Here is an 11,822-nt window from a genome sequence, read left to right on the forward strand (position 1 = left end):
GACGGGACCCGGCCTCCGCGGGGTCCCACTCAAAAGCGGCCCCAGGGCCAGGCCCCGGGCGCGAGCTGATAGCCTGACTGGGTCGGACTCGCTCGAAACTCCCCGCTTTCTGATTTCAACTTTGTAATTTTTTTTTCCCACGGCTTCACGAGGGTCCGGGAGGGAGAGGAGCAGCCGCGACGGTGTCCCCGAGTGTCAGCGCCCGTGGGCTTGTCTTGACCCTTTATTTAAAGCCTCCGTACCGGCCAGGCCCGCGACATACTGTTTGTATTTGGGGGTGTTGTTTCTTGAGGACTGCTCTGGTCCCTCCAAACCGCGGGGGAGGGCGGCGAGGCTCCGGTCTGGCCTGGCGGTGTCACAAGTTAGCTGTCCTTTCTCAGAGTCAAACCCAACAAAAAGGCGAGAGGAAAATCAATAAAGTCCACGTGCTCCCGGGCCTCCTATGGAAAGAGCCGCTGCGGTGGCCGGATGCCCGGCCGTGGGCAGGGTTTGGCTCCGACGGGACAAAGAATTTTCACAACCCAGAGAGGAGGAGGCGTCCCAAAGTTGAGATCCAGGTCCTGGGTGCTGCGGGGGTCTCCCTGGCTGCCCCTGGCGCCCCAGTGGCCAACTGGAGCCATTTAAAAATGGCAGAAACAGCTGCAGGCCAAAACACACACAGGAAAACAGCCTGCCATCGCTGCCTTGCCCCTGGGACTCCCCAGGGAAGGTTGGGGTTCTCAGCCCCCGTGTGAAGAAAGAACTGGGGTCAGGCCGGGCAGAGTCCCTTGTGTCTGTCCCTGACCTGTAGGATGCAATGGGCCCCTGGGAAGCTGCCTTTTTCTTTCTGCTCCTGGAGGCGTGGCGGGTCCTCCTGCCTCAGGTTGCAGCCGGGCCCAGCCTCCTGTGCTGTGACAGCTGTGCCCAGGGCCACCAGCTGCTCTGCAAAGAGGGCAGATGGATGGGCTGGTGTCCCCACTGGCCCACCCCAGAGCAGACCAAAGTCAGCAGCCTGAGGCTGCCAACTGCTGCCGCCCAGGCCTGGGGCTGGGGAGAGGGCTGCAGCCACACCTGTCCCTGTGTTGGGAAACTGGCTGTCACTTTCTCAGACCTTGGGCTGGGGACCTCTGGATTGGGTGACCACTGTGACCTTGGGCAAACCGCAGTGCTCACCTGTCTAACCTAGCTGTTAGGGACAGTAAAGTCTTAGCCAGGCACAGGTGCTTGAACATACTGTCCTTATGGTGAGAGGAACTTTGGAAACTTGGCTTTGCCTACCCCCCGCTTTGCCCATTTTAAGCAGAAAGCTTGGTCTTAGTGCCCAAGTTTCTCCAGCCCCGAAGGGCTAAACAGGTCCTTGCTGTGCTTTTGGAACATGCTGGGGTTGTTTATTAACTATGACCACCAGCCATCCATTTTCCCCAAGGGCTGGGATGTGTGGTTGCTGGATTTAGCAAATAAAAATACACAACACCCAGTTCAATTTGTATTTCAGATAAACAACAAAATAGTTTTTTAAAATAAATGTTACCAGCCAGGCGTGGTGGTGCATGCCTATAATCCTAGCACTCTGGAGGCTGAGGCAGGAGGATCACTGGACTATATAGTGAGACCATGTCTCAGAGAGAGAGAGAGAGAGAGAGCTGGGGGTTTAGCTCAGTGGTTCCACCACCTGCCTCACAAGCACAAGGACCTGAGTTCAATCCCCAGTACCGAGAGAGAGAGAGAGAGAGAGAGAGAGAGAGAGAGAGAGAGAGAGAGAGAGGGAGGAGTGGGGAGAGGGGAAGAAAGAAGGGGAGAAGTAAAATGTTACTGCTGAGAGTAGCTCAGTGGTAGAGGTAGAACAAATGCTTAGCATGCACAAGGCCCTGGGTTCAATCTCTACCAAAACAGAAAAGCTTTGTTAGTGTAAAAGTACTCCCCATGGTGTGTCGGGGACAGATTGTCCCCAGGAAGTCTCCCCCTTCCCTGCAGTGCCCGTGTGACCAAGTGGCCCATCAGTGTCCCCATCGCCATAGCTGGGGGTGTTTCTTGTGAGCCCCGGCCACCCCGAAACCTCCTCTGACAGCCCTGCCTGTGGGGTCCCCACGCATCAGGCCCGCAGCCTCTCCTATCTCCTTTCTGTCAGGCATCCTGGGGGCAGGCCAGGCAGGCGGTGCAGTGGCTGAGGGATGCAGAACCGTGAGTTCCTCTCAGGGAGAAAGGGCCGGAGTGTGGGCCGGGTGAGAGGACAGGGAGCAGTAGGGTGGCGCTGGTGGAGATGGAGGTGGAGCTTTGATCCCAGGGACCCCGCTTTGCACCCTCTGGGGATCTGTCACAGGTCCCTCCCTGCAAGGCACATATAGGTGAGCTGGCCCTAGTTAGGATGAAGCCATCCATAGGCCCAGCCTTCTGGCACCTCAGGGACCAGCCCTGGGTAGCCAGTGCCAGGTGAAGGGCCTAGAACACCATAGGCAGTGGTGACCCCAAGATGGTCCATTGGGCTTGGCCCTGGAGCATCCAGGATGGGGCCTCGTCGTTTCTATAGGGGCCGTGCTGGGGAGGAATGTTCAGGAGCGTGTCCTGTATCTGGGGGGACTTCCCTTCCTGGTTCTGTCCCAGGAGCCAAGTCTGGTGGGAAGAAAGGTCCTGCAGCCACGCTGGCGACCAGGGCCGACGAAGCAGGGAGGGCTCCGCATGCCCAGCGGTGGTGGAGGACCCTGGCCCAGTGCCTGCAGGGGTTGGGACCGGGAGAGCTGTGGCTCCTGGCGCAGCACATGGCCCAAAGCATGTTTTTAACATAGGCAGAAATCTGGATTTTTGTATAGAGTGGAGTCTGGTGTTATTTGTTATTTGGGGGGTTATTTATGAATTTTTTTAAGTTTCGCAATTGATTCACATATTTAAAAATACCACACAGACCAAAGCAATCTTGCCCAGTGGCTGCTGTAAGGTGATGGCCGCCTTGGGCCTGGTGTTCTGGGCAGATGGCTCCGAGGCTGTCGTGAGAGGCCTCAGCTGTGCCCGCCTATGTCTGGGAGCCCTGGGCCGTGTCCTTTTTCTTCTTTGCTGCTGGGGATGGAACTCTGGCCTTTCCAGAGCAAAGCCCTTTCTCATCATTTAATTGTGAGACAGGTCCTTATGAAGTTGCTCAGGCTGGGCTAAAACTTGCCAATCTCCTGCCTCAGCCTCCCCCTACGTTCTGAATGCTCCACCTCTGCCCCAAGCTCCTCAGTGGCCACAGCTAGGGATGCTCATTATGGGTGGCTTGGGGGCTTTGCAGAGCGGCCAGAGCCTAGAGCTCATGACCCGTAGCCTGGAACCCCGTGGGGAGGGCAGCAGCTCCAGCATTTGTCTTGGCTCATTGCTGCCTGCAGGATTTCCGCCCCGAAGGGCGCCTATGTGTTACATGTCTCTTCGTTCAAGCTGCTCATGCGTTGGTTTGCTGAGCCTAGGCCCAGAAGGCTGGCAGGAGGCCTTGGGCTCTGCCACTCACGCTCCCCTCAGGATGGACTTTAGTGTTCACGGGTGACAGGAGAGCAGAAGGTGGGTCTGAAATCTCAGTCCTTGGGAAGCTGAGGCAGGAGGATCACTGTGAGTTCCAGACCAGCCTGGGCTACACAGTGAGTTCCAGGCCAGCCTGAACTGCACAGTGAGATCTTGTCTGAAAAAAGGAAGGAGAGGGGGGTCTGGGAGGGACCTGATAGCTGCTCCACAAAGCAACCCAGTGTCCAGGCTTTGAAGAGAGTGGGTTCGTGCACTGTGCCTCAGTTTCTTTATCTGTCAGACGGGGACAGTGGTGTTTCTCACTGCATGGGTTACAGAGACACCAGAGCAGCTGTCTGGTGCTCAGCTGGACAAGACCCTGGTGCCAGGACAGCCAGTCCTTAGCTCCACGGGCAGGGCGGGTGTGGGCCGCAGTGAGCAGGGCTTGGGGCGGGGTATCTGTGGTTCTGGTTGGCTGCTTTGGGGTTCCTTGGGGCCTAGAAGCCCCTGCAGTGTGTCCAGTAGCGCGTGAAGGCCATGCACTCATGCGGGAAGACCCAAGCACAGCTCGGGTGCAGAGGCCAAACAAGTGTGGAGCAGCCAGGCCCGGCTGGGTAGGAGGCTGAGGGGGGACGGTCACGGGTCCAGGTCAGCTTTGGTGACCTAGCGAGACCGTGTCTCAAGATGAAATAAAGTGCGCAAGGGCTGGGGTGTAGCTCAGCAGTACAGCACTTGCCTGGCGTGCGTGAGAACTGGGCTTTTGTGTCCAGCCCAGATGTGAAAGCCGTCAGGCAGCCAGGGTCCGTGGGCCCCTCCCAGCTCTCGGTCCCCGGGGGCCATCGTCACTGACGATGCTGGTAGCTCTGCCACCTGAGCCAGGTGTGCATTTGGCTGGAGTCCACCGGGGTCCTTTGAACAGCAGGGTTCCCCGCTGGGCCACAGGTGGGTCCTGGGTGACCTTGGGGTACAGACCCCAGCCTTGCCTCTGGACTCACAGTCTGTGGCCCAGTCAGGGAGCCATGGTGGCCACAGTGATCACCTGGAACCCCGTGGCCCTCTGGCGACGGAAGCCAGTTGCCCACTCCTTCTAGCGGGGCCTAGACACCTTCCTGTGGGAGTCCCAAAGGTGGGGTGCAGGGCCCCACATGGTCTGGCTCTCCGCACCCTCCACAGCACCCCTGAGCCCCTTCTGCCCTGTGCCTCCTGGGGAGAGGAGGCTGCGGGTCCTGACCCTGCTCCCGGCCCCTCTGAACTTGGCAGGGAGAAGAAATGGGTCACGGTTGGCGACACGTCGCTGCGAATCTACAAGTGGGTCCCTGTGACAGAGCCGAAGGTGGATGATGTGAGTACGTGGTTCTGGGGGGGCCACGCAGAGGGGCTGTCACCTGCCCTCGGGGCTGCCTGGGAGGCCCCGAGCCCGCATCCCCAACCCCTGCGTTGTCCAGAGGGGCCCTCAGAGAAAGACGCAGTGTCTCTGCCAGCTGGGGACCCAGCTCAGCACAGGGCTGCTGTCCCCAGCGCCCCAGCACCACAGCACCCGCAGACAGGGGCTTGTCCCACAGCTGTGGTGCTGGGCAGTCTGCCAGATGTGCCGAGGGGCACATGTCCGGTCATATGTTTTTCCTGCGGAGCCTCCCCAGCTGATCTTCGAGGACATAGGCTCAGAGAGGGAGGCCACCTCCCCAGAGACACACAGCGAGTATCGGAGCTGTGTCTCCTTCAGGTCTTCCTGACACTGAAGCTGCTGCCCGGAGAACCTCCTGGTGGTGACAGTGATCCCAGGAGGGAGAAAGTGGGGTGCAGGGTGCCTGGGGGGCACACCGACTGCGACCACAGAGGATCCATGGGGGCAGCGCTGCCCAAGTCCGGCTTCCTGCTCCAGGCCATCACCGCCCAGGACCTGGGTCGGCCACTCTCCTGTCCAGGTCCTGGCAGGATCTGGATGGGGCCTCTGCCTGGGCCGCCCCTCCTGCCTCTCCTCTGGGAAGGTGTCTCAGACCTGGGCATGGTGGACACTATGTGCCCAGCTTTCCTGGGAACACAGGGCTGAGCCTCCCTCCCTAGGCCCCAGCTGATCCTGCGATCGCAGCTTGACAGGCACAGGCAGGGCCGGTGCCGGGTACAGGACCCAGGCATGTGCCATCCCTGCTGGCCCTGTCTGGGCTCCAGGAGTGGCCAGAGCCCAGGCCTGTCCCTGTGTGTCCCCGACTGGGTCAGGTGCTGTGGAGCGGTTCCCACTGGGCAGAGAGAGAGAGAGTCTCAGGGCTGTACGTCAGCGGGTGCCTGGCCTTGTCCTTCTGTGCAGCAGGGTGGTGAGCCCGTTCGTGGACACCCAGTGGCCCCCAGCACCGTGCCCCAGAAACGCCAGCTGCCTTCGTGTCTCTGTGCTCAGCATGCGGAATGCTCTTGCCTTCAAGGGCAGGGTTCCCAGTCCTGCTGAGCGTGTCGATAAAATCCGAGCAGCTGAGTGGAGTCCGTAGATCCGGATCAGGAGCCTGCCATGTGGAGGCGTGGCTTCATATTGTTTTAGAAATACCCAATTGTAAGGTGGGTGTGGTAGAGGACGCCTGTGTTCCCAGCCCTTGGGAGGCTGAGGCAGGAGGATCGCAGTGAGTCGAAGGCCAGCCTGAACTATATAGTGAGACCCTGTCTCAAAACAACAAACCAAAAAATAAAACCCAAACCAAAATACCCAATTGCTGTATGGTTACACTGTTTTTTGTTTTTACTTTAGAACTGAAATTTTTGTTTTTTTAAGCAAGTAAGACATATTTCAAAATTAAGAGCAGTTATGGTCCTTTGGTTTCTGGCATTTTGCTTTGTTTTGTTTTGTTGCTGGGTACTCTGTCATTGAGCTACAGCCCCAGCCTTCTTTTTATTTTATCTTGAGACAGGGTGTCACTATGTTGCCAGGATGGCCTTGGACTTGCAATCCTCCTGCCTCAGCCTGCCAGTACCTGGAGTTACAGTCCAGTGCTCCTGCACCTGGCAAACAGTTTTCAATGAAGTTGACTCATATTTATTTATTTTTTTGGGGGTGGTCACTGTGGATCAAACTCGGGTCCTTGCACTTGTGAGGCAGACAGCGGAACCACTGAGCTAAATCCCTGGTCCTCATATATCATTAAATTCATTTTTCTTCTTTTCTTAATTTGCTCTTTTGTGGGGGGCAGTACCAGGGATTGAACTCAGGACCTTGAGCTTGTGAGGCAGGCACAGCACCCCTGAGTTAAATCCCCAGATCTCTTTTAAAGTTTCTCCGTGTTGGGGATTGAACCCAGTGCTACAGGAATGTGAAGCTATAGCACTCTACCAGAGCCCAGAATGTACACTTTTCTGTGGCAGTAGGGATTGAATCAGGGCCTTTGTGCTAAATTATAATCCCAGCCCTTTTTATTTTTTATTTTGAAACAGGATGTCACTAAATTGCTCAGTTGCCCAGCCTGGGCTTGAACTTGCAATCCTCCTGCCTCAGCCTCCCAGACAGCTGGGATTATACATGCAGCATCATCCCTGGCTCAAAAGTCACTCTTTCGAGGTTAGGGTTCAGTGTTAGGGTATCCATAATTGTACAACCATCACCACTATCTGAAACACTTTTATCTCCCCAAAACAAAATGTAAAGAAAGTCATTATATTGTTCAGTTAATATACATTGATAATGGGGCTGGGGATTTAGCTCAGTGGTTCCACTGTCTGCCTTGTAAGCACAAGAGCCTGAGTTTGATCCCTTATACCAAAAAAATAAAAATTAAAAATTAAAAAAAAATATATATGTTGATAATTATAAGTTTGGGGAAAGGGACAGGATCTCCCTGTGTAGTTCAGGCTGGCCTTTGCTTCTTCTTTTTTTCTTTTTTCCTGGTACCGGGAATCAAACTCGGGTCCTTGAGCTTGTGAGGCAGGCGGCAGAACCACAGAGCTAAATCCCCGGCCCATTATTATTTATTTATTTATTTTGAGGTTGGCCTTGAACTCACTTCAGATTTGCTTCAGTCCTCCTGCGTCAGCCTCCCAAATGCTGGGATTACGGATATACACCACCACACCTCATAATTATAATGAAAAAATAAAAAAGAAAGCAAACAGTCTGGGGGTGATTGCACACGCCTGTAATCCCAGCTCCTTAGGAAGGCGAGGCAGGAAGATCCCAAGTTCATCCCCAGCCTGGGTAACTTAGCAATACCTTGTCTCAAAATAAAATTTGAAATGGACTAGAATGTTGCTCAGATATGGCTCCGTTGTAGAATGCTTGGTTAGCATGTGTAGGGCCCTGGGTTCACTGCAACAAAACATAAAAGAGGAGAGAAAAGAAAGCTCTGGCCTGTCGCTCTTGGTCCCCATCTGCCCGTCCTGCACCCACAGCCGTGACTCCCTGCGCCTGGGTGTGCTGGGGCCCGCGTTACTCCACTCCCAGCGCTGGCCTCTCACACAGGTCTTGGCGTGAATCTGCTGTCCTCTCTGGCCTCCCCCCGACTTCTCTTCCCTCGAGGCAGCCGGCACTCCCAGTTTGGGTTTGTCCTTGCAGAGGGAGCCGTGATGACAGAGCACGTTCCTCCTGTGTCACAGCTCATGGTGACACTCAAATGTTTAGTACCGTCTTTTATGCGTCTTGGAGATATTGAAATTGTTTTTGTTTAGGGTTCTGGGAATTGAACCCATGCCCTTCACGCCAGGCTACATCCCCAGCACTTTGTATTTTGAGATAGGGCCGGGGATTTGGCTCAGTGTTTTTGCCGCGTATCTCACAAGCGCAAGGTCCTGCGTTTGATCCCCGTTACCCCCCCACCAAATTATTTTGAGACAGAGTCTCACTGAATAGCACAGGTTGGGCTTGAATTTGTGATCCTCCTGCCTCAGCCTCCCAGAGTGCATGCACCACACACCTGGTTATATGTTGATGTTTTTGGTAGATCGTATTAGTTAAGTGAAGTACTGCCTTGTCCTCTGTAACTGTTACTTTGTATTATACTGAAGAAACATTGTAATTTGTTTAATGAGTCTCTTTCCTAGGGACAAAGCCATGTGATTTCCAGCACAATTCTATTCCTATGGTGACAATGAGGGCTGGTGACATTCAGCAGCGGAACACTTGCCAAGTATGCGCAAGGCCCTAGCTTCCAGCCGCAGAATTTTAAAAGAGAAAAAAAATGGGCCAGGCATGGGGGTGCGCACCTGTGATCCCAATACTTGGGAGGCCGAGGCAGGAGGATTGCTATCAGGCCATCCTGAATTACACAGCACCCTGGGACTGAGCAACCTCCATCTCATCCACCTGGCTCATCTCGTGCTTGCTCTATTAGCAATGCCTTGACCACTCCTGGCTGTGCACACACACACACTCACACACACACACCTTTGTGACTTGGTTTATACTACGTTCCCCCTCCAGAAAAACAAGAATAAGAAGAAGGGCAAGGATGAGAAGTACGGCTCGGAGGTGACCACTCCAGAGAACAGCTCCTCCCCAGGGATGATGGACATGCACGGTGAGCGCCCTCCTGGCAGGTTGGTTCGCATTCCGGGCTGTGCGGGCTGGGCAGGCTGGGGCCTCTGTGCCACACTAAGGAGGAAGGCAGGGGTTCTTCTGCACGCAAGGCCAGGAGCCTTCCAAAGAGCCATAGATGGAGCAGGGAGACTTGGAGCCAGGCATGGGGGTGCACTTCTGGCATTAGGGAGGCTGAGACAGGAGGATCCCTGTGAGTTCAAGGTCAGCCTGGGCTGCGTAGAGAGAGCTGTCTCCAAAACAAACAAACAAACAAACAAAAGATCCTGTCCTCGCCCAGTGACAAACCTCACAGGACGTGTTCCTAGTAGTCCCGGTGTGGGCAGGAGGATTTTGAGGTGCATGCCCTTTGTTCCGCCTGGCCAGGCCCAGCTTGCAGTGCAAGTGGCTATGGTTTCGTTTCATTGTGCCCTGGAGCACGTAGATGCTGACTGTGGTGCCCGCTGCAGGGCCATGGACACTGCCCTCCAGCCACAGCCGACTTCCTCTGTGAACTGCCGAGTTCCTCACGACCTGGGACCCGCGGGCAGAGCTGGGCCGAGGTGAGACTTGGCTGTCTCCTGGCAGTCATTTCTCTTTTTACCTCGCTATCCCTGAGGAAGCTCAGACCTCTGGCTTCATGCATTGTTCAAAAACCCCACACCAGAGCCCTCCCGGCCAGGCCCAGCAGGCCTCCTCTGTCCCCTCCTACTGGTCCCAGCTCTCCAAGGAGAAGCTCCACAGAAATTCAAACTGGAGTCTGTAAAACTGAGTTAGCTTTTTTTCCCTCAGTACTGGGGATTGAACCCAGGGCCTTTGCATTAAGCAATGTTCCCAGCCCGTTTATTTATTTATTAAGTTAGTTAGTTAGTTAGTTAGTTGAGACAGGTATGTGCTGAATTCCCCAGGCAGGACTTGAACTTGCAATCCTCCTGCCTCAGCCTCGCAGAGTGCTAAGATTACAGGCGTGTGCTACCGTAGCCCAAGCTAGCATCAAACTCAGTCTTCCCAAGCACTGGGATTACATGTAGGTGTGTGCTACAATGTCCAACCTGTGTTAGCTTTGGTGTCCGTCAGCTTTCTGCTCCTGTAACAAAACCCCTGAGACAATGAACTTTAAAAAAGGGAAAGGTTGATTTGGGCTCACAGTTTCAGAGGCTTCAGTCCCTGAGCTGTGGTGAGGTGGCTTGGCATTGTGGGAGTCCCACTTATCACCTGGCCAGGATCCAGAAAAACAAAGGAGAAGGGAAGGGCTGGAGCTGTCCAGCTGAAGTCAAGGCCCCTGACATAGCCGGGAGGCCTCCACCAGGCCCTGCTCTTTAAAAATGCCTGCCACCTGGCATAGTGGTGCATGCCTGTAATCCCAGCACTCGGGAGGCTGAGGCAGGAGGATCGCTATGAGTTCGAGACCAGCCTGGGCTGCATAGTGAGTTTCAGATCAGTCTCAAGTACATAGTGAGACCCTGTCTCAAACAAACAAACAAATAAAAATGCCTGCCACTTCCCCAAGATGCATGCCTGGACTTAGCCTCAACATGTGACAGGCCTTTGGGAGGACATTTAAGATCCACACTGTAGAAGCCAGGCATTGTGGCACCCAGTTTTCAGGAGGCTGAGGCAGGACTATTGCCATGAGTTCAAGGCCAGCCTGGGCTACGTAGCTCAAAAACCACACGCACACACACTCTCGCATGGCTCCCACCTGCCCACACCCCTATGGCCAGGATTCATTCCCTAGCCCTTTGGACTCGATGTGACATGCCCGGGCATTGCCTGAGAGCCCCCAGGCAGGATGCTTGCTATCAGGGGTCCAGGTCCCCCCCGATCCTGCCTGGACTCTCTGGGGCCCTTCCTTGGCTGAGTGATCCTCAGCTGTAATTTAACCTCTGATCTTTGAATCTGCTTTGTTTTAATCTGCAAAAGGGAGGCGCCAAGGCCCACTTGATGAGGTCATTGTGAGATTAAGCGAGATAATCCCCTGAGCTCTGGGCATTCACAACTCCGGCTTATGGAGCCATCACCACGTGCTGGGCACCCCGCCAAGCCATTCCAAGCTTTCCCTTGTTTGCATCTGGTTTCAATCCCATTGTACAGATAGGGAAACTGAGGCAGAAAGAGACTTCTGGGTGAGTGCTGGTGTTTGAGCCCCTTCAGAGGCAGAATCTGGGTGATGGCCTGGGCCGGTGCCCCAGGAAGACGGAGACACCCAAAGGAACCAGCAGCTGGGCCCCAAGGCCACTCCTCCCAGGCCCATGAGAAGGCTATGGACCAGGCCACGTTCCTGAGGGTTTGGGACATTGAGGGGACTTGGTATCTGCCCTGTGCAGTATTTTGTGGTTGTTTCATTTAGTTTTTTGCAGTCTCATCATTGAACCCAGGTCCTCACACACTAGGCAAGTGCTTTTCCCCTGGGCTGCATCCTCAGCCCTTTCTGTAGATTTTTATTTTGAGGATGTGTCTCACTGTGTAGGCCCAGGATGGGCTCCAGCTGGAGAACTGCCTGCTTCTGTCTCCTGAGAAGCTGGGATTACAGGCATCACCCTTGGGCCCCATGCTGGGCTCCCTCATCTCCAGATAGGTTGGGAATGGCCAGGGGTCAGCAGCCATTGTCTGGGCCCCAAGTCTGGCTGGTCACAAGTTAGTGCTGTTCTAGGCAAGGGGCGCTTCCTCTCGGGCCTCAGTTTACCCCTGTAAAGTGGAGGTGGTGACAGACAGCACCCACCCGGCAGGTTGTTGGGAAGGTTAAATGAGGTGATGAGGTGCCTGTAGACCAGCTACTTGGGAGGCTGAGGCAGGAGGATCTCTATGAGTTCAAGACCAGCCTGGGCTACATAGTGAGTTCAAGGTCAGTCTCAACTACATAGTGAGACTGTCTCAAAACACCAAAAAAAAA

The 11,822-nt window shown here is 54.9% G+C and overlaps 1 protein-coding gene across 2 annotated transcripts in view; it reads left to right on the forward strand.

Annotated features, from left to right (window-relative positions):
* Bcl7a (BAF chromatin remodeling complex subunit BCL7A) overlaps nucleotides 1–11,822 on the forward strand; it is a 28,040-nt gene that overhangs the window by 8,077 nt on the left and 8,141 nt on the right. The window contains exons 1-3 of one of the 2 annotated variants that reach the window (XM_010604376.2): nucleotides 3,588–4,058; nucleotides 4,705–4,786; nucleotides 8,837–8,933. In XM_010604376.2, coding sequence (XP_010602678.1) covers nucleotides 3,982–4,058; nucleotides 4,705–4,786; nucleotides 8,837–8,933 — 256 coding nt within the window. In that variant the 5' untranslated portion in view covers nucleotides 3,588–3,981. Of the gene's footprint in view, nucleotides 1–3,587; nucleotides 4,059–4,704; nucleotides 4,787–8,836; nucleotides 8,934–11,822 lie in introns of those variants that run through there. The other variant, XM_019204548.2, reaches the window with a different exon arrangement.

The sequence above is a fragment of the Fukomys damarensis genome, unplaced genomic scaffold (genome assembly GCF_012274545.1).
Source record: "Fukomys damarensis isolate Sample0158 unplaced genomic scaffold, DMR_v1.0_HiC HiC_scaffold_12, whole genome shotgun sequence".
Taxonomy (NCBI): Eukaryota; Metazoa; Chordata; class Mammalia; order Rodentia; family Bathyergidae; genus Fukomys; species Fukomys damarensis.